This window comes from Trifolium pratense, linkage group LG4 (assembly GCF_020283565.1).
Source record: "Trifolium pratense cultivar HEN17-A07 linkage group LG4, ARS_RC_1.1, whole genome shotgun sequence".
Taxonomy (NCBI): Eukaryota; Viridiplantae; Streptophyta; class Magnoliopsida; order Fabales; family Fabaceae; genus Trifolium; species Trifolium pratense.
In genome coordinates, this window is record NC_060062.1 from 11,048,607 (window position 1) to 11,070,708 (window position 22,102).

Below are 22,102 nucleotides of genomic sequence, written 5' to 3' on the forward strand. Positions count from 1 at the left end.
GGTGGTACTCAACCCGCGTACAAACAATACAGACAAAAGATCTTAGGTTCTAGAATACAACCAAGACACCACCACCAAAACAAATACAAGGCACCACTGGGTATATACTGGTTTTAGCAGCAGCAACATAATGAAGCAAAAAATTCCAGCTACCTAAGGAGGCAAATAAGGGGGAATCCACTCTCATAGGATGAGTACATTTTGGGAATATATTGGATTGAAATTTTAAAGTATTTTAAAAGACCGATTATTATTAATAATATATATGGCGTCTTTGTTTTTTATTTCCGTTTTTCCCGACATCTGTTCGTCTTGTGTAGAGACCGATTATTATTCATAATATATTTGCTGTTAAAAAAAAAAATTTAAAAGACTTTTTTATGGAAAAAAAAATCTTGTATTCAATCAAGACTTTAATTATAAAATATAACACTACTAGAAAAAAATTCATTTGGGACGGAAAAATCTGTCACACAATATTTGAAAAATTTGTCCCCAAATATTTTCGGGACGGAATTCGCGACAAAATCATTTTTTCGCAATTCGCTCGTCGCAAATCTTTTGAGACGTAATTTTTCACTCCGTCAAGATTTTGGAACAGAATTTGAGACAGAAAATATATAATTTTATTAACATAGTTCTTTCAATCTGTCCCAAAATTTGATCTAAGGAGGAACGGATTAGAAGGCCTTTGAAACTTACTTACCTTTTTAAAATTAAGAAAACCATACAAAATATGAATCCAGACAAGCTTGTAAGAAAATTTAACGTTAGGAATAATTATCTTGTTGACCAAATTACCCAAATTTAGAATGTTTTGCATAATGGTTTTCAAATAGTTATTTTTAAGTATTTTTAATTATAATAAATTGATGTAGGTGCATGACTAATTAATTGATTATTTTCATGTATGCAATGATAATAATTTTAATGTTGGGAGATAAACATGTCAATTTTATTTATAAAATTATTTTCCTAATTTTGAGAATACACTTGTTTGGTCATCTTTGTGTCACTATTAAAACAATTGAAATTTTCAAATGAATTTTCGGACATAATTTAGACGGACTTCATATACTTTTTAGATGAGTTTAAAGATAATGTACTGACAGTGTAAATTAATTTTACATAATCAATTAATCAAATTTTGTTATTTTGCCACGTTAAAATTTAAATTAATTAAATTATAATTTAATTAAAATAACATTACAAAAACTGCATCTCCAATCCTCCCACACGTATAGCATTTATCTTCCTCACCACCAATTACGAGTGCAAACTGATTATTAAAACTGACTTATCTTCTCTCTTCTATCCCAAGTCCTTCTATCCCAAACCGACTTATCTTCATAATGCCCCTCATGAGTTTAGAAGGCAGATTTGTGAATATATAACAGAAGGAGCATTCCTTGACTCTCACTTGATGGTAGTCCAATTCTAAATCCAACTTGAAATAAAATTTGGCATCATGAAGTTCATCTAATAGTTCCTCAATAACCGAATTGGAAAATTTGTCAGACATGGGCGCATGATAATCTATACGCATACGCCATGACTGATCTTTCTTCTTTACTAAAATTATTGGGCTTGAAAATGAACTTGTATTGTGCCTAATAATTCCAGCAACCAACATCTCTTTCTCATTTCCTTCTCAATCTCATTCTTGTGGTGATGAGGGTACCGGTATGGTCTCATGTTGATGTGTTTTGTCCTTCTAGTAAGCTAACGGCGTGTTCTTTGGCCCTCCGAGGTCGTAAGCCAATTGACTTAAGAATTTGTAACCACTTTGAATACTACACAACAAAGGGTTAGGCAACCGATTGTCAAATACAAAATTAGAGTTTATATTCACCTTATAAATGTACTAGACCATGAAATAGTTTTAATTTTATACATAAGCAAGTGACGCTACCCATATTGTCAATCTGATCATTTGAACTAAATTGGATCATTTCATTCTCTTTTGTTTTCTTCCCTCTCTTAACTCTCTATCTTTAATATATATCTCTCTCTCTCTTTCTCTCATGTTTTTATTTTTCAATGGGGAGAAAGTGAAATTAAGAGAAAAATAGAGAGTTAAGAGAGTGAAGAACAGAAAAGGGAAAGGAGAGGATCCATATCCGATTTGAACATGTCCACGGATTCGATGGGTAATTAATAGAATAAAAGTTTTCTTAAGATTAAATTTAAATAAAACTTCAATATTAATTTTAAATATTTATATGATATTTTATATAATCATTAAAAATATTGTTACATTGAAATATTCTTATATATTTTAAGAGTATTTCTAAAACTCAATATAACAAGAAAAAAAATTTTACAAGAAATTATATACAGTTAGTATGAGAATGTTGTTTTATAATAGAAGAATCGTATCAATGGTGTGATTTGTCTCACATTCACATAATTATCATGAGAGCTCAATAAAAATTGAATTAGTAATTAAACAAATTTTTCATTTATATTCCTATTTGTGAATCGTGTGAATCAAATGCTTAACAACCTACAAATGAAGGTGTTAGTTGAATTTAGATAGCTATGGATCAATCTAGAAGGCTAGCTTTTGATTCCATATTTAAGGAAGTGAAGTACACATAAATTATTTAAGATTTAATTAGCAAATGAATCCCAATCATGGAGAAATTATCACCACAATAGCTTAGGCAGTTAAAAAAAGTTACAACTAAATAATTAATTAAGCTAACCACTCTTGAAAAGGTGTCTAAGGTGTTTAAGATTCATGTATTAGATATACCAAAGGATCATTTACCCATTCGTCAATGTGTGTGTATTACAATTTTAGTTGTGAATAAAAAATATATATTAGTTACTTGATTAGGAAAAATGTATATATGAACTTCATTTTATATAACTATTATATCTTTCTTTTTTATTTTTATAATTTATTTATTTTATACTCAATAACTAATTTATTATTTTTGACAATAATAATTAAAATTATTAAGTCATTCTTGAGGTAATAAAAATTGAACTAGACCAGATGGTTCAACATGAACGACGTGTTCGGTTCAATTGACCTGTGAAAAATGATAACACAGTCCCAACAAACATCAAAGATACAACGGAAATTGGGAGGAAAACAATATAAATAGACAAAATGCTCTCTTCATTTCTAAAGGGGTCATTTACTTGATTATTTTTAACATATTAAAAAAAAAAGTCTTACTAAACAGTGCTTCCGGGACATTGTTTAAAACGCAAATATACAACTATAATTTTAAGCTATTTGAATAATTAGATCTCAAATATACGGACGCGGATCCTCTCGTGTATGTTGTCTGCAATTAAATCATAGCCACACGTTTTTTTTATTGCAAAGTGCCTATTCAATTAAAAAAAATATATTGAACGGTTAAGATGGAAACTGCATTCCCTCCCATAAAAACCACACGGGAGAGAATTCTTTTGCCGAATACAGTGTACAGCAAGATTGAGAAATTCTTAGGCTTAATTACAGTTTTGGCTCCCAAGTTTTCTAATTGCTCTATTTTGACCCCTAGTTTCAAATGCTCTATTTTAGTCCCCGACTTTTATCCCCTTTTGCATTTCATGGTTCCTCTTGACTATTTTGAAAAAAAATATGTTGACATGGATATTCTTTACACACGTCTTAATTTTATTGGCCATGATTAAAGTGTATTATTTATTTAAAACAAAACTAAAATTAGGACGGTGCAGAATTTGTGACAGTGCAGAATTTGAACATGGTGATCAATTCTACATATGATATTTTGTCATATGTTACATATGATAGCTTCAATATCATTTATGCATCTTTGTATAACATTTATGCTAGATTATCTTGGTCTGGTATGTGATAACTCACTTTATGTGATGTTTGTTATCCCTATTTACTTTAGTTATTGCCTGATCATAAGGTGATCATTCAATGTTTTGAGTCATTTTGATGTATTTGGAGTCTAGTATGTAATTAGGAGATAATTGTAATACTTCGTTCAAAAGAGGAGTTCGGGTGATAACTTGAGTCAAGACAGACCACTGGACCTATTTGCAAGAAAAAAATGTTCAGAGCTAATGCATGATAATCAGAGTCAAGACTTGAGTTCCGTACAACTATGATTGCGTGAAGTTGCATGTGCAGTCAAAGCTCCACGTACGCTATGAATGAAGACAAAAAGTGCTACCCGACAATAAGACAGCCGATAGATTTCCCATGTGCAGATTGTACTGTCTAGTGTTATCATCTTAAGGGAATATCCTTTATTCTTTTGGGTTGTCTTATTCTAAGTGGTTATGGCCCATGATCCAAGGATGATCTCTATATAAATGAGTCAATAGCCCTAATCTCAGTATGACAAGGGTGTGCTAACTTGGAGGCAAAATACCTAAGTTTATGAGCCGCTGTCGCAACTCTGATGCAATTCCGATAACTGCGCGACGCTGCTGACTTGGAGATTGAGACATCATCTCTAGGTGGTCGTGTTTGTAGGTTTACATTTCTTATCTCTTATGATGTGTAGATCTATTCATCTTGTTATTTGTGTTGTAAAGCTCACCATGAGCTAAACCTCTTGATGTTGGAATTATGTGAAGTTTAATGTCATTCATGTGATGTGTTGTGTGTTGTTATGCTATTTTGGTTCATTTGCTTTTTTGTTATATATTTGATTCTGAGCTTGATCAACTTAGGATTAGATACAAATTTATTATTACGAGACATCTAATAGTAAATGGATTAAATGAACTAATATGGTTAAATAAAGGATGGACACATACTTCTTACTCTAGGACTTAGACATAAGCCTTGAGGTCATAGTGATTTAAAACAAGCAAGGTTTTCTGAACTAAAATGAACTAAGCGTGACCTAGACATAGAAACTACCTTATCCCTCATTTTATTATCTAACGTTTTAAACATACACCACAAGGAAGCTTGTTCACAGTGGTCTTGACAACACTTATCACACACAGGCATTGAACCGTAGTTAAACTGATCATTGATTCCAACAACTTTCCAACTCTTGTTATCAAAACCTATTTTCATTATTGTCATTTATATTTTCTTGTTATAAAAACCCCAAAATTATATTTTGTTACTTTTATGCTCATAAGTTAAGAATCGACTGAATAAGAATTGAAAAGAAGTTCCACTCGCAATTCATGTAGGTACGATACCCTATCTTATTACTTAACTGCAATTGATTGTGTATAATTGCACACGTGACGAAATATGCACCAGCTTTTGTTGTTTTGAGTAGTGCATCTAATATCCTTTAGTTTTGGTGCTTCTATCCCAATAGCTTGTTATTGGAACTTCTAATATCCTTCGTCTTCCTTCTTGATCTGCTTCATCTGGCGGTTCTGTTTCGCCGCAATTTTAAGTGTTTTCTTATAGTTTTATATTTCTATGTTTTTAATTTTTTTTACTGCAAAAAATAAATTAGTCACGTTACCTTTCCTCCTAATTTTTATTTTGTTTTAAATAAATAATACACTTTTATCATGACCAATAAAATTAAGACACGTGTAAAAAAAATCGATGTCAACATATTTTTGGCAAAATAGTTAAGAGGGGCCATGAAATGCAAAAAGGGATAAAAGTGGGAGGCTAAAATAGAACATTTGAAATTAGAGGAGCCAAAATAGAGCAATTAAGAAACTTAGGGGCCAAAACTGCATTTAAACCAAATTCTTACGTAAACACAAATATAATTGAATAGTTTTTAAGTCATGCACATAATATTCACTTATTCATTATTATATTATTTTTATCTTATTTATTTATGTGTGTGCTTAAACACTGGTATTAATTTACATTTATACTCAAGAATTTGATTTCTACACTTACAATTAACCTTTTACCCCTACATTTTTTATGATATTCCAATTTTATTCTTAATTATATTATTTTTATTTTTTTTACTTTATTCTATTCAACTTTTTGGGATCTCTGCGCACCCCCTCCACTACAGTGTTCTGGTACGCTTAAATTGTTCTGGTTTGATATATTTTATCGGATCATCGAATCCTACCATCTCGCCTTTTGATAATCGTCCCTGATAAATAAATGAATTAAAAAAATTATACCAAAACCAATTTAACGAGTGTTTAGGTATGAATATTCATACCAGAACACACACAAAGTGTGTAGATATGAATATTCATACCAAAACGAAGTGCTTATGTATGAATATTCATACCGGAACACTTAAACAAAGTGTGTAGGTATGAATATTCATACCAGAACAAAGTGTGTAGATATGAATATTCATACCAAGTTCCGATATGATTTTTTTTAATTTATCAATGGCGATTATATGAGGACGAGATTGTAGGATTCGCCAAACTGATAAAATGTAACAAGTCAAAACTATTTAAGCGTACCGAAACACTATAGTAAAAGAGGTACACAGAGGTCCCGAAAATAGTTGAATAGACTAAAGTAAAAAAAATTAAGAATAATATAATTATTAATTAAGTGTAAAATTGGAATATCATAAAAAAATATAAGGATAAAGGGTTAATTGTAGGGTAGGAAAAAAAAATTCTTATACTCATATATTAGACTTCCTCTAACAAGATTATGACATAACTGCGTGATTTTTGTTACAATGGGGATTTAGTATGTGTTTGGTTCCGCTTTGAATAGAATTGAGTTTGACAGAATAGATTTTGATAGAATTGATTTATGTTTGGATATATTCATACAAAAGTGAGTTGAACAAAGAATTTGAATGTAAAAATCAATTCTAGAATGAGAAGCTACAATTTCTAACTTCAAGTAGAATCCTTTCTGGAGGCAGAATCAATTATACTTTTGAGAAACCAAACAAGTCAGAATCCATTCTACATGTCCAGAATCAATTCTAGCTGCTCCAGAATTGAAGCCAAACATACACTTAGTTTGGCGTGATGGAATGAAAGATTGGCGAGATGGAATGAAAGAATGAATTGTGTTGTGTGTAAGAGAGAGTAATGAATATGTATGAGGCATGTTGGGTAGGTGCGGCTAGCTGTCTCCAACTATGCATGAATTGAGGAAAGCATGTAAAGTGAAAGACTATCACACCAACTTACTCACTATGCAGCCAACCAATTACAGCGCACACCAGCTCTTTTTCTTTCTTTCTTCAAATTGAACAGAAATTCAGATTGAGATTTACTGCTTAAATGAATACACGCTGTTTTTAATTCCGGCCGTCAATATGAGATTAAACGGTTTTAAAATTAACTGTGTCGTTTCAGTTAAAATTATGTCAGCTATTGATATTGATTACTGCGTATTACACTTTGCCCCTCAATTAGGTCAAATTAAAAATTACTACTTCCTCCGTCCCAAATTGAATGACACAGTTGGCTATATTGTAATATTCACACATATTGGTTTGACCATATTTTTTTACTGATAAATAAAAATAAATATTAGCATATATGTTGTTGAATTCGTCTCGATGAGTATTTTCAAAATATCAAATTTTTATAATTTTTGCTATAATATAATTAAAAATATTAATCATCAAAATTATACATCGGAATGCGTGAAACAGTCAATTGTGTCACTCAATTTGGGCTCAATTTGGGACGGAGAGAGTATTGTTCAGTGTACTAATTAAACAAATCATGTTAAGTATAGTCATGCCGGGATAGGTTAATCTTGTACCGCAAGAAATCTTGTTGTTTTGAAAGAAAGGGACAAGAATGTAGGTAGCTCGAATGGAGTTATTAATATTATTATTTGTGGTGTCTCTGTTACTACTATTTTTTCATACTAGGTTACTGTCATGACATAAACTGTTGATGTTGTTTTACCAACTGCAGTTGTTACTGTCATGACAACTGCATTTTTGTTGTTTCCTGTTTTGCTGTAGGTGTTCAGAATCGAAAGAAACTCATCTGCAGATGCATTACTGAAAGAAGGAGCAAGCACGGATAGGCATTGGTTTCTGTGGCCTAACCATTGCTGTTTTGGTTGCAATTATTGGACATTAAATTACAATGATATAAATAGGAGTAGTCTCATTGATAGTGTGGTATTGGAAGGAATGCTGCAGGAACACAACTTTCTCTTATGTGCATGTTTTGTTTCGGTGTGGTGTGTAGTAGTCGTTGGTGTTGTTAGCTTGGTGCCATGGGTTTGGTGTGTTGACTTTTTCTTCTCGCACCCCCTGTAAGTCTTCGTTCGCTCCCAAAAATTTCAAAAATACCTCCCTCACTACTTAAGTAGTAAACTCAGGGGGCGCACAATTTGAGAAAACACAGTTTGCATCCTAGAATGCGAACTTTATAAAATAAGGGGCGAAGGAAGGAGGAGAGATACAAAAATATTAGATAGTGTAGGTACTTGTATTTACTTGTTATCTGGTTGTCTAACACATGATAGTGTAGGCATTTTGTAACCCTTCACAAAAGGTGGATAGGGTATGTCTACATTGATGCTGCCGCAGACGTTTCAGTAATTTATGTAATAAAACATTTCACTTATCAGAAAGAAAGGAAAAAAACTGGACAAGAATGTAGATGATAATTTGGTTTGTACATCTAGGTTCGACCAATTTCAACTATTTGACAGTACCTGTTTTCTGTTGTGGCATTAAGCTCAAGTGTGAAGGGAGGTATAGTGAAATCGGATATGTTATGGGAAGAGAGATAAGGTATTAATTTTAAGAACTCACCCAATTGTCATATTTGGGTGAAACAATTGGTAAATTGAAGTACTTTCCAACAATATTCAGCAATTTTATAACCTATTATTGAACTTTCCTTCAACTAAACAAAAAATACGAAGATGATCAGTTTAAACATATTCATAGAGCACCAAATAGATAGAACTCCTATAGGTTTATGGGGTTAAATAGATTGAACACCTAATTGATTCCACTGATTTATCACGCAAAATTGCATAGACAAATCACTCAAAACAGACAAGACACAAGTAAGACGAGGGTAAAATCCAATTTATATTGCGAAAGTTAACATGCACATGTTAAGCATACAAAGTGCTAGTAGTAATTCATAAGTTAGTATGCAAATAAATTCTAAACATACTTTTACTGTTTTCTTTACATCAAAAGTACTTCAGCACATCAATTATCCCCAAAAAATCATATGATTGAATCATACAATCATATAACTACCACAGCAACCAAAGCATTTTCCTGCTCGATAGGAGTAAGCACTAATGCTACATGGATCAAAATGCTTCCTCTACGCCAAAAAGCCAAAATTCTTGTTTCAAATGATCATAATCATAGTTTAAAAGCCAAAATAAACAATGTCAATTAACCTGATAAGCAGAACAACTTGATTACGAGGATTCTTCATGATAAAGGTGGAGTCCTAGCCCAAAGCGTGCACAAGCTCTTCGGAAAGCCATTGCTTCTGCCTTTTGTACAGGATCTCCATAACTTGTATCATCTATTGAAGCAGTACCAGTTGATTCCCTATATATCTAGAGTAATAAACCGGGTTTAGAGATAAAAATAAAATAAAACAGAACAAAAATAATCTGTACTCTGTAGACAGAAGAACAAGGAGCTAACAAACAACCGAAGTCTGTTTGTCGCATTTTCTGACTCGATCATCATAGCTATAATATATCTACATGTTTGAAATATAGCTATCCAAAGACTAGAGCAAAAGCAAAAAGTTGAAATCAACAATGATTGTAAATGAAGTCAAAAGAAAAAGATGCAAAAGCAATCTACGGTTATATAAATGTAAATTTTGTTGTCGACAAATACAACTTCTAAACTCTACTTTGTTTCAGTCTAGCTCCACAGACAAGAATGCTGAACAATTCTTAATCCAGTGAGTCAAATACTTACACATGTTGCAAAGCTCAAGATTCTTTTATTCTGATTATTGATTCAGTTTCTGGGCATCTATTAATTTTTTCAGCAGTTCAATGTCTTGTAAATATTCATAAATCCAGCCCAGTGCATTGTTGTTAATCGAGGATCACAGAAAATAGGGGGTAGTTCAAATTCCTCTACACTTTAGTGTTATTTATAGTGCCGTTATTTGATAACACTTTGTAGTAAATCACATACGGCGTAACAATAGCTATTTATTCAAATTCCTTTACGCTAGCCACTATATGACAACACTATTTCATTCCTCAAATAAAACGGTAAGTCAACTTGTACATAACTCAATGTTTCTATACAGAGCGGAAGCGTCCAAGTTACTGACTTACTGCTCTGCACCTAATACACAAAACCACGAGCTGTGAAAAATTCCTTTTATAGCCCTAGTACAGAAATTCCTGTTATACACACAGTAATTTGAAAATTACAGTCAAGATGGTAATATATGAGACAATAGTGTTTATTTATAGAAAACTCAATTACGTTCCAAGTTTTCAATAGACCTCTTTCCTGGGATATATAGGTACAGGTGTGGTACTGGCAGTGGATACGCGTACAGGTGAGAGATTCAACATTTTTTAGAAAACCAAGGTAGGAGAATACATCAATTTCAAATATAAAAGAAAATGATTTTTTTTCATCATATAACATGAAGGTCATATGACAAGTCCAACCAGAAACCACTTATAACTATTATTATTAAGGTCATACTCATATCACAGTTCATTGTGAGACTACGAATTTTATTATAGTGTTTAATGGTATATTCTTTGGTACTACTTATAATATAAAAAATAAATGACAGAGAGCAAGAAAGCACATTTTAAAGAGTTAATGTTAACTTTCTTTTCAAAAATATCCACATCACTCGTTAAATGAAACCTCGGAATAAAATAGGAGCATAAAAGAAATTTCAATAATTAATATACTATCTATGTTTTCTATATTTAAATGAAAACCAATAAACAAAATGCAAGTACATACCTCAGCATCAGTCCCATAAAGAGTAACTCGGTAAACAACAGAAACAGACTTGGCATCAGCAGAATAGGTGATATTCCGAACCTCACCAGACCACTCTACCATGAAAGAAACAAATATACTATTAAACTTTGAAACAAAATTAGAGTAAATATTGAACTTGGTCCCTGAAATTGTAGAACTATATCAACCTAATCCCGTACATTCATGAGATAGTAAGCAATACGGTAAGACTTTGGCTCTATTTAACTTATGAAAATAATTGACTACATAAAATATTTGCCTTAGTTCGCCCCCCAATAGTGAGACTCTAGCTCTGCCATTGGCTACATTAACAAGATTTCAAAATAATCCTTAAAATTGCAAAATGTTAAATCAGATTTGTCCCTTCGATGGTATTTGTTGGGGCAATAGTGAAATTAAGGACATGATTCTATTGGATTATTTGAGTTTATCTACTGTCATAAGCACTTTGTGACACTGTTTGAGAGAACATGTGAAAACAACTTATGACATGTTCATAAGCTATCAGCTTATTTTCATAAGCTATCAGCTTATTTTCATAAGCTCTCTAAGATTGCTTATGAAAATAACTTATAGATTATACGAAAATAGTTTTATTTTATCTTTGTGCTATAAAAATAGCTTATGTTATAAGCTCTAAGATAAGTTGTTCATTTTAAGATGCATTTGAAAGTGAACAATGTTAAGATACATTTGACAATATATCCAAAATAGGGATGAACCTGATTAAAATTTTATAATTCTAAAATAATTTAAGAATATTAATAATATGGAGCATTGAATTTTGATACAGTCCTACAATTTTAGAGACAAAATTAGATACTGTATTAAGCATCTATTTGAATTGGTTTATTTGAGTTTATCTACTGGCATATGTTTTGTCGGACTGTTTGGTAGAACTTGTGAAAACAGCTTAGGACGCTTTTCATCAGTTTTTTTCAACTTATTTTCATAATTTCATTGAGGCTCTGTTTGGTATGGTCGGATTTGGAGCTTATAGCTTATAAGCTCATATAACCAAAAAAGAAATGTTTGGTAAAAGTTTTTCAAAAAGAGCTTATAGCATCAGTTTTTCATCAGTTTTTCATATGCTATTGCAAGTAGCTTATAGCTTATAATTTTTTCTACCAATTTTACCTCTGCCATCTTACTTGAAAAAAATTAAATATTAATTAAACATTTTTTTTTTATGTCATTTCAACTTATAAGCTAGCTTATTCACTATAAGCTAAAAGCTAGCTTATAAGCTAACTTATCAGCAATCCGCTATTTTTTACCAAACAAAGCCTAATATACCTTATGAAAATAACTCGTAGGATATATAAAAATGGCTTATTATACATAAGTGCTTTTCATGATAAGCATTTATACTATAAGCTGCAAATAAGCTGATTATACAAACTTGTTTAAAAAAAAAAAAGCTGATTATACAAACATTACTCAGTGTAAAAGGGTAAATGTATTTACCAGGAGCGTGTAAGTTCAAAACACGGTTAACAATATGCCTGCAACAGTAGTAACAAACATTAATATATAAATATAGAGATAACAATAAGTTTAGTTTATTAGGGTTAGGGTTTATGAAAAGTACCAAGGAATGTATCTAATGGGAAAACCATCTTTCTCAATGCGAGTTTTAACAAGTGAATCAGGAACTTTCTTGTTAAGCTCCTTCAGTATTTCAGATAAAGGTCTACAAATTCCTGAAATTGGTACATCATCTGCAACTTTCTCGAACTCTGATGATGATGATGTTGATGCTGCATGTTTTAACTTTGATGAATAACAACGGTTTTGGTTCAGAAAATAGCACACTGTTTTTCTCAGGTGGTTCAATTTTAGGGATGAAGATGAAGAAGACAGTGATGATGCCATTTGAATTTTGAAATGAGTCCAAAAATTTCAATTTTTGTGTCAAGTGGACTTATATAACGGTGCATCTAAATGGGCCTGGCTTTTTTGTTATGGGCTTTTTGACTCACGGCCTGATTTGACTCTATTTGATAGCTTATCTTCCGGCCTCTCATGCATTTTTTTTCTCTTTGGATTTTCTTTTTTGCCCTTCAATAAAAATTTCGGATTCTATTTATCGAATTTTTTTTGCCTTGAAAACAAATTTTGATTTCTATTTTCTGAATTTTTCGTGAATTTACACTAAAAAAAACTTCGAAAAAACTTTGATTTCTATGTTCTGAATTTTTTTTAAAGGCAAAATGAAATTTTTAGCGTATAAAAGAAACATGGCTATCATTCAATTTTTAGAAAGTATAAAATTGAGACTAGCCTTACTTGGTGTGAAGTTCTTCATTTCTTTACTTAGAAATTCAGACTAGTCTTACTCCAAAACTAGACGGTTTAAATTAACTCCGTAGATATTTCTAATTATAAAATTTTAAATAATATATTTCACTTCAATTTTATTACATAGAATTTGTTTCATAAACTGAAACAATAATAATATAATAATACATTAAAGATTAAATTACATGAGAGCCATTTGTTTAATATTAATAGGATAACAATCACTTTGTGGACCATTAACAGCTCTCCAAGCAAATACATAAATTGCAGATTGTGTTGGGTGGAAAGCATCCCAAAATACATGTTGATCTCTGTTTAAACATGGCAATTGCAATGGGAGACATGATATTTGTCCTCTGTTCAATCCAATTCCACAACAAGCTCTATCAACAACAGTAAATGCTGCACACAAAAAAAATAAAAAAAATCCAACACCATTATTTATTCAAATTCATAGTCTAAAATCCCCTTTTTTTATATATATTTATATGAGGAAAAAGACATGGAATTAATGCTACTAGATGTCTCTCTGATGTCTACTAGTCATTATGATGTCTTATAATGTTCTTAATTTACTTAAAAAAAATAGTCTAAAATTTAATAAACAGTTTAATTAAGCGCTTATAAAATAAACACTTATAAATATTAATTTATAAACTATTTTGATAACAAATGATAAAATTTATTCCTTCAAAAAAAATCATAAAATATATTCAAACTATTTTTTTAAAAATTTTCATAAGCTATCCTTAATTAAAATTTTATGAAAATAAATTGAAAACGGTTTATGTCTCATTTTTGAAATTTTGTTAGAAAGTAAGTACATATTGTAGCTCATAAGTTAATTAAGACAACATTTATCTTCATTTTTTTATAAATGAAAAACAGAGTTTTTGTTTCAAATGAAATACATTGAGATTTTGCAATTTCACAAGTGTTTATTCTTGAAAATAAAAATTATCAATGCTTATATTCTTCATTTTATTATAATGAAAATACATTGAAATTTTGTACTAAAAATGTAAAACAAAAAGCACATGTAACCAAAGTGTGAATCATAAAAGGTTTAATTGTGGTATTAATCCCCCTATTTTCACTATTTTGCAGAATTGATTCTCCTATTTTAAAATTTGATAGTTTTAATCCCTTCATAAAATGTTTTGTCTAAATTATGGAGATATGACATGTTTTAAATTAAGTTTATAAATTAATTTTCTTACAATTTCATCGTTGTTGATATTTTCTCATCATCAGATTATATACAACGTTGTTTAAAACATATCATATCACCAATTTTTAGACAGAATATTTGATGGAGGGACTAAAACTATCAAATTTTAAAATAGGGAGACCAATTCTATAAAATGATGAAAATAGAAAGATCAAAACTGCAATTAAACCTTGATATAATTACTTTCCAAAATATCTAGACCATATGATTGAATTTGTAAGTAAAACTTTACTAATTAAATAAACTCATTAGGATAATATCTTACCAAAGGCATTAGGATTATTAAGAATATCACCAAAGACATTATAAGTGTTTCCATATACAAACATGGAATCAGAATGTTCTCTATTAAGCTGCTCCACCAATGATCTGAGTCCTCCATTGTAAGTTACAACCATCTGATTTACCGAATCAACACATCTTCCAAATGGGGCTATACCCCTTGCTCTTTGATTAGGAATGCAACCAAGTGGTCCAATTCCTCCCAAGAAGAACCTCCTTAATCCTAAACTATGTAGTGCCTACAATACAACATATAAATAAATAAGTAAATTACACTTAAATGGCTCGGTGGTTGATGCGAAAGAGTTAAGGGGTGAAATGATAAGGGTGATACCAGGCTCAATTTTGATTCCCGACAAAAACTAACAAATTAACATAATAACATAAGTTGTTTCAAAGAAAAAAGCAATATGTTTGGGACTAGTTAAAGACACACATGTTTTGGACCGTTAGAAAAAATTCAAAGTTTATTCGACAAATTAACCCTAGACGACATAATTACCAGAAGTTGTCTTCCAAATGTATTGAGAAGAAGATTTGCAAATTGAGGGGCAGTATAATTTCTGCTAGTGCCATAAAATCCAGGTAGGAGGTAGTTGCTGATGTAGTCATTGTTTCCAATCACCACAATTACTATAGACTTGGCTAAGAATTGATTCAATGTAGTTGCATTCATCATTGTCCTGTATTGATTCAATGTGCTCTCAAAGTTCTGGATTTGTTTGCTCATGCTATGCCTATCACCCTGTAACACATTACATTGCAGTTCTAGTTACATATTTTAATTACCTACCAAACATATTTAAAGACTTAAAACAAACATTAAAATGAAATATTTAGAGTGACATAAAATATGTATCTGTTCAATAAAATTAATAGTTTATTTTTTTGAGTTTTTTTAACAAAAAATTAAGTCTAAAAATTTTAGCAAATAACATTTTGCTTATAAAAAAAATGTCTAAAATTTTTAAAATAAAACACATTAAAAACTATTTAAATATGGAAAAAAATTAAAAAAAAACCTACTATTATCTGCCGTTAAAAAATCACATAAGTCGTCATTAATTTTGACATGATACACGTTGAATTGTTTGTCTGATAATTTCTAGACGAAAGAAACTAAATTCGTCAAAAATAAATTGTAGACACATTCAATCATGGCCGGATAAGAAAAAAGAGGTAGCATTCCGCCTTCGATTTATGGAATAAGCTAAATAACATATCTATTTAATTGTTTAAATTCTAATAAATGGCAGAAAAAACAAGTTAAGAATAATTGAGAGTTAGGATAAGTGTGTATAGTACAAAGTGTCTCCCTGAATCATCAAGAATACCACCAGAACCAGATGCATAATTGACTCCATTAAGCATGTTCTGTCCACTAGTAGAAGAGTCTAAAAATGGTGGAGGAGAAGGAACACCCAACATATCTCCTATAAAGTTAAAATAAATCATAGTAAGAGTAAAGAAAAAATAGTTGATTTTCATCACCCTCAGAATAACTCAGAGAAATATTACAATATGCAGGGATTGAGATTTAAATTCAAAATTTTCCACTTATTCATTTTACAAGGGTTAAAATTTGGCCACTATAGACTATTTGAAAAAAAATAATTCATGTTTATAATAAACTAAAAATAACTTCAAAAATTAAGAAAAAATAATTGAAAAAAATAATTCAAAAAATAAGCTAAAATATGAGGACGTAAACCAAAGTACCAAACCTAGAAGAAAAAAAATTACCAATGAAATCAATGACGGATTTTCCATTAGAAAATCTGCCTGTATAACCCCCATTGTAATCAATACCATATGGATAGAAATTTGATTTTGCCCATGTATTTAGGTGATTGTTGTTACCAACATCAACAAGTGAATCTCCAAAAACAAACAAAGCAGGAGGAACCCTTTGTGAGTTCACATTAGCTACCCCATAGCAACATAGCAACACTATAACTAGAATCATCATCACCACATATTTCAATGTACCCTTTTGCTTCATTTGAATTGTGGAAAATAACGTAGCAAAATATAATTTGAAATTAAAGTTTGAGTTGTGGAAATTGTAACAAACATTACATGCATATATATTAAAAAAAAAGGTGGTAAATTGGTTTTCATCATTGTATAAGAAACAAGTATTGCAAGAAACCAACCCAACCCTATCACTTTACATGTTTCTTAATTTGCCTTTCCTCATGTTTTTTTAGACTATTTGTTACCTCACTATCCCGTTTTCATTTTCTTTTTTGGTTATGACATGAGTTTTGGTGTGTGCAAACCTCAATTTTCATGCTTGTTTGTTACTTTGCATAATTATTCTTCCATGAATTCATGCTGGTTAGGGTAGCCGAAAGTGTTGCTCTCAAATTTGGTTAAAAGAAAGATTTGGATGATCTTTTGCACATTATTTTTTTTTAGAAGTTTTGTATTTTATATAGAGAGATGATTTATTTTAGGACAAATGAATTCATAAGCATTTCATTTTGAAAGCATATATACCACACCCTCAAACATGTCTTTCAAATAATATTTTGGTTAATATTGATAGGTTGTTTTTCAAGTTCCATATTGTTCGGTCTTTTAAATAAAAAATAAGATAAAAATTAGTTATTGAAGAAGCCACACATCACTTATAATATGGTGAAGCAAGATGCAAACTAAGATTATATATTGGACTTAGTCACTTAGGTTAATTTTTTAGATGCACATGCACAAGTAGTCGCCTTAAACTTATATCTAACAGCTTAGTTTAATGTTTAAATATTTTCTTTGTGAGAGTGTAGTCATACTGAATTATTGAGGTGTGAGTGAGTGAAGTCTATGTGATGTAAAAAAATTACATAGTAATAATTCTCCGATTGTCAATTTAGACAATAGTCGTGATTTTTCTCCAATTTTAAAATTTTCACGTTATATTCTTATACTAATTTTTCTTTTTTTTTATATCTGTTATTTACAAACAAATTCATGTTAGAATATCAATGGTAATGATAATGTTGGAGTATAAAAATGGGCATGTCTATCATAGTGATCCTTACCATTACTAGAAACAGAAATGGACACTTCTTTTTTGGTACAAGAAATGGACTTTTTTTTCTCTTTCAAGTAGTCTAGTGGCTATAAAATTCACCTTAAAGGTAAATAAATAGAGTGTTCCGAGTTTGAACCCGGACTGCTGCACATATACTGCGATGTTCCTACCAACTGAGTTAAGCTCACGGGGACAAAAAACGAACATTTCTATTATTATTAATAATTATTATTATGATTTTGGGTATAATAATGTGAAATTAATATCATTAATCCTTATAATGGTTATTGTTCTTGTTTCGGGCTGACTAAAACTCATTATATTTAAAGATGTAACATTATGGATAAGAAGAACATGTGTCACTCAATGACCACAGAGCTATTAGGCCATTGCTCCCTATATGTACCGAAACACACTGGATAAATGACACAACATGAGATATTTGTGGTTGATCCATTACATATGGAGACTCCACTATAATATTCCTCTATATAGGCGTTCATACACTGATCTCAAGGTATAACAATTCCGCCTTCAATTTAGCACTTTTCTGACTTCATTGATATACTGACTTGAGCATCAGAGTGCTAACATTTTTGCAGGTACATTTTCCTTCCAACATAAAGAAATCATTGCAGTCATCATCATACTAAGATATGACGGATTTACCTTCACCATCCCAATATTCATTTCGAAGCACTCGGTTCAGTTATATATAGGAGTTCAGATCTGCTCCTATTTTTCCAATTCCATTGATAGATGAGTGACATGTGGAAAAAAACTAATCAACCTTTCAAATTAAGAGATGTAAATCGAACGAAAATATCGGGACCCGTCATGTTCTTCTCACGATAACCTCTTTCAACTTCTCCTTGTCAATTTTGCTCTTCTTCATCAAAACAAATCACTGATCTCAATCTCACCCATTCGCATCTCCATCGTTCTATCTGTTGGGTTTCAAGTGTGAGTGGTTAAGTCTCACATCGACTATGTATGGGAAGAATGTTGGATTTATAAGAGAGGTGACTCATTAACCTAATACATTAAGGTTTTGGGTTGAGATATAATGTCTCCCTCTCTTGTGGTCCTGGAGCATTGGTGGTCTATTGTTTCTCCCGAGCTCCCCCGGACTCCCAAGTGGTATCAGAGTCGTGGTTCGGCTTGGTAGGGGAGCGGGAGTTGATCCTAGTAGTGGATCAACTATAGGGTGAGAGAATTCACACTTGGGGGGAGAATGTTGGGTTTTAAGTGTGAGTGGTTAAGTCTCACATCGACTATTTATGGGAAGAATGTTGGATTTATAAGAGAGGTGACTCATTAACCTAATGCATTTAGGTTTTGGTGGAGATGTGATGTCTCCCTCTCTTGTGGTCATGGAGCATTGACCTCATTGTTTCTCCCGAGTTTCCCCGTACTCCCCAACACTATAATTGTTTTTCCCACTCGACGTCGACTTGTCGTCTTCCATTCTTGTCGTTTCGCTGCCACGGTGTCTCCTATGTAGTTTCCCGTTTTCAATTTGAAGATGATTTGATTGAAATTCATTGAAATTGCAGGAAAAAAGATTGATTAAACAAGAAAAAATGAAATAAGTCTGTCTGACTCGTTAGCGTACATGGATCGACCTCATTAAAGCATAGTCCAATACTAATTGGATCGGACCAATCCGCCCATTTATTTAATGTGGCCACTAGACTGGACCAAACTAAGCCGGACCAACTCATTTGACAGTTCAACTCTAATTATTGATGAGGCTGGAGTTCAAAATCATGATATAAGAAACCTTGATTAGAGTTGCTAGCTGTCAAGTGTCGTACTAGTTTGTAGTAGCAATTAATATTAGGGGTACAATACATAGGACAAGATCTTGAGTGAATCCTGCAAGTTTGGGAAGAAAGGACAATAATATATGTACGTATAAGTTATGACTTTGAAAGCCCATATAGTCAACACGGTTTGAATGTAATCACTGATTGCCTACCTTTGCTTCCATGGATAATGCATCTGATTAATATATTCGTAATGTAATTCGTATATTATTATATTCGTAGTGTATGTAATTCGTATTCTTCTCAAATCAATTTGTTGGGTTTTTATTATTTCAAACCCAGCTGGCTTAACGCGTTTGTGATGATGATTCGCTAGTACTCAATCATATGTCGTTTTTCATCCACCATATATTTACGAATATATAGTTTTATTCTTTTTTATTAATGTAAAATAGTTTATTCTTATATCCACTACGTACTCTACTTCTAGACTTAGTATTTTACCTCACACAATTGCAATTAAAAGAAATTATATAAAACTGAATATTACGAATTTGTTCAAAAAAAAATTAAAGTCAGAAAATGTTGTCTCAGTTAAAAGTAGAGAAAATTCTAGAGTTTAAAATGCTTTTTTTTTAATGGCAGTTTAAAATACATTTATAAAAGTTTTAAATTTATTTTCCTCCATTTTGTTTCCAAATCGTTTTATACTATTACTTCATAATTAATTTGAAAATATTTATCCAGCAATTCATAGGAACAAATCATATGCATTTGAAAAAAAAAGTTGATTAAGAGTTAATTCAAAGTTTCACGTAAAAATTTATTTTTGTACTTTATTTTTATTGGTTGTTTGGGACACTAGTAAATTTTAAGAATTATAATTTGAGTACTTATTAAAAAAATGTTAAATATGTACCAAAAAAAGTTAAATGGTGCCTCCATGCAAGGACACTAGTAACAAGGAAAATTTATTTTGAAATTTGTCCATTCAAATGTTAAACATTAACATTAATTTTATTTTTTATTAGCATTTTTAGTATTTTTTAACTAGGACACTATTTAGCATGACACATTAATTTTTTTTTTAATAAAAGACAAAATGCTACACATTTGTATTTTTAATAACTCATTGCTGAATGACCTTGTCATGCCTATGATCAGGTGAATGTGACTCCAGTCTCTAGTGGTGAAAAATTGGCTTAGTAGTTAATTTTGGGAACATTTTACTTTGTACTATTAATCGTACATGAGGATAAAATGTCGAGTGAATTGTTTTTCTCTATAAAAATGTCACATTGAATAGTAAGAATTGTATAAATAAGTAAAATTTATTTTTAGATCTTTAAATTATACGTTTGTAATAAATAGGTTTTAAGTTTTTTAAAGTTATAAATATGTCCTTTAAATTTTACATTTGTAATAGATAAACACTTTATGTTTTTTAAGTAATAAACATGTTTTTAAATTTTACGTTTGTTACAAATATATCTTTTTCATATATTTAAACCCGAGTAAATTGTCAAATACCCCCTGAAATTTTAAAAAGTCAATCAAATTGCCCATTGGCACTACTGGTCAAAGTCCACGCCAGGGGCAATTTGATTGACTTTTTAAAATTTCAGGGGAGGTATTTGCCTATTTCCAAATTTCATAGGGTATTTAAAGAATTTTAAAATTTCAGAGGGGGTATTTGACAATTTATTCATTTAAACCCTCTAGATAAGATTGTGTATTCGGATATGATCAAGTTTGAGTTTAAGTAAAAAAAAGAAAGAAAAAAAAATCTCACACATTGGTTTTTTTTTTCTTCATATTGTTCCAAATGAACTTAGTTAGGACATAAGAGTGTGAAATATTTCTCAATAATTATTCAAATTCAAAACCTAACAAATTTAACATTATATGGAAGTGAGTTGTTAAAAATTATTGTTAAGAAGATGCTATAAGAACGGACTAAAAAGTTACTTGACAAAATTAACAGTAATTTAATTGTGTCAGTTAGTGTTATCTAACCAACTTGTCATGATAATGTGATAAACTACCAACTAATTGACAAAACAAGAGGATGGAATGTAGCATGTTTTAAGGAGACAAATTAATCCTATTAAGCCTAGCTGATAAAGCACGTATACTATTTAAAGTTTGTATGGAACTAGGATCTACCTAAGTTAAGTGATCAATTAGGACACTTCTTTTGATTATATGACAAAATCTGATGGATATTATTGGTACAATTCGACTACTAGTATCTTAAAATTATTATGGAAAATGTTAAACAGTGTCCCCGGGGCACTAGTTAAGGATACAAATATAGAAGTTTTATCTCGTAAATTATGCATTCAATGTTTTAATGATGTGAAAAGTTATTCTCTCTCATCATTAAATTTATCATTTATTTCCTTTTTTAGTATGCTTAACTAGTGCTCCAGGGACACTGTTTAACATGACACAATTATTATATAATAAAGTTGTCTTACATTAATCATGATTCATGGATAGAAATATTAAAAAAAAAAAGACCTTCAATATGTATGTAGAGATTAAAGTTTGAAAATGTAAATATTTATGAATGATTTTTTTTAAGTACATTATATTCTTGAGGTTAAGTCCCAAAACTTTAGTCTTT

At 30.8% G+C, this 22,102-nt stretch overlaps 2 protein-coding genes across 2 annotated transcripts; both read right to left on the reverse strand.

Annotated features, from left to right (window-relative positions):
• Positions 1-9,002: 9,002 nt before the first annotated feature.
• On the reverse strand, positions 9,003-12,742 carry LOC123919723 (DNA repair RAD52-like protein 1, mitochondrial). The gene is made up of 5 exons (XM_045971714.1): positions 12,448-12,742; positions 12,324-12,361; positions 10,836-10,930; positions 9,269-9,433; positions 9,003-9,189 (listed from the first exon to the last, which is right to left on the reverse strand). Exons 1-4 carry the CDS (start codon positions 12,729-12,731, stop codon positions 9,290-9,292), a joined length of 561 nt encoding a protein of 186 aa, XP_045827670.1. The 5' UTR covers positions 12,732-12,742; the 3' UTR covers positions 9,003-9,189; positions 9,269-9,289.
• Positions 12,743-13,338: 596 nt separating this feature from the next.
• LOC123919719 (GDSL esterase/lipase At1g71250) lies at positions 13,339-16,639 on the reverse strand. The gene is made up of 5 exons (XM_045971708.1): positions 16,414-16,639; positions 15,976-16,103; positions 15,173-15,415; positions 14,654-14,909; positions 13,339-13,559 (listed from the first exon to the last, which is right to left on the reverse strand). The coding sequence occupies exons 1-5, from the start codon at positions 16,637-16,639 to the stop codon at positions 13,339-13,341; spliced, it is 1,074 nt and encodes a 357-aa protein (XP_045827664.1).
• Between the last annotated feature and the right edge of the window lie 5,463 nt (positions 16,640-22,102).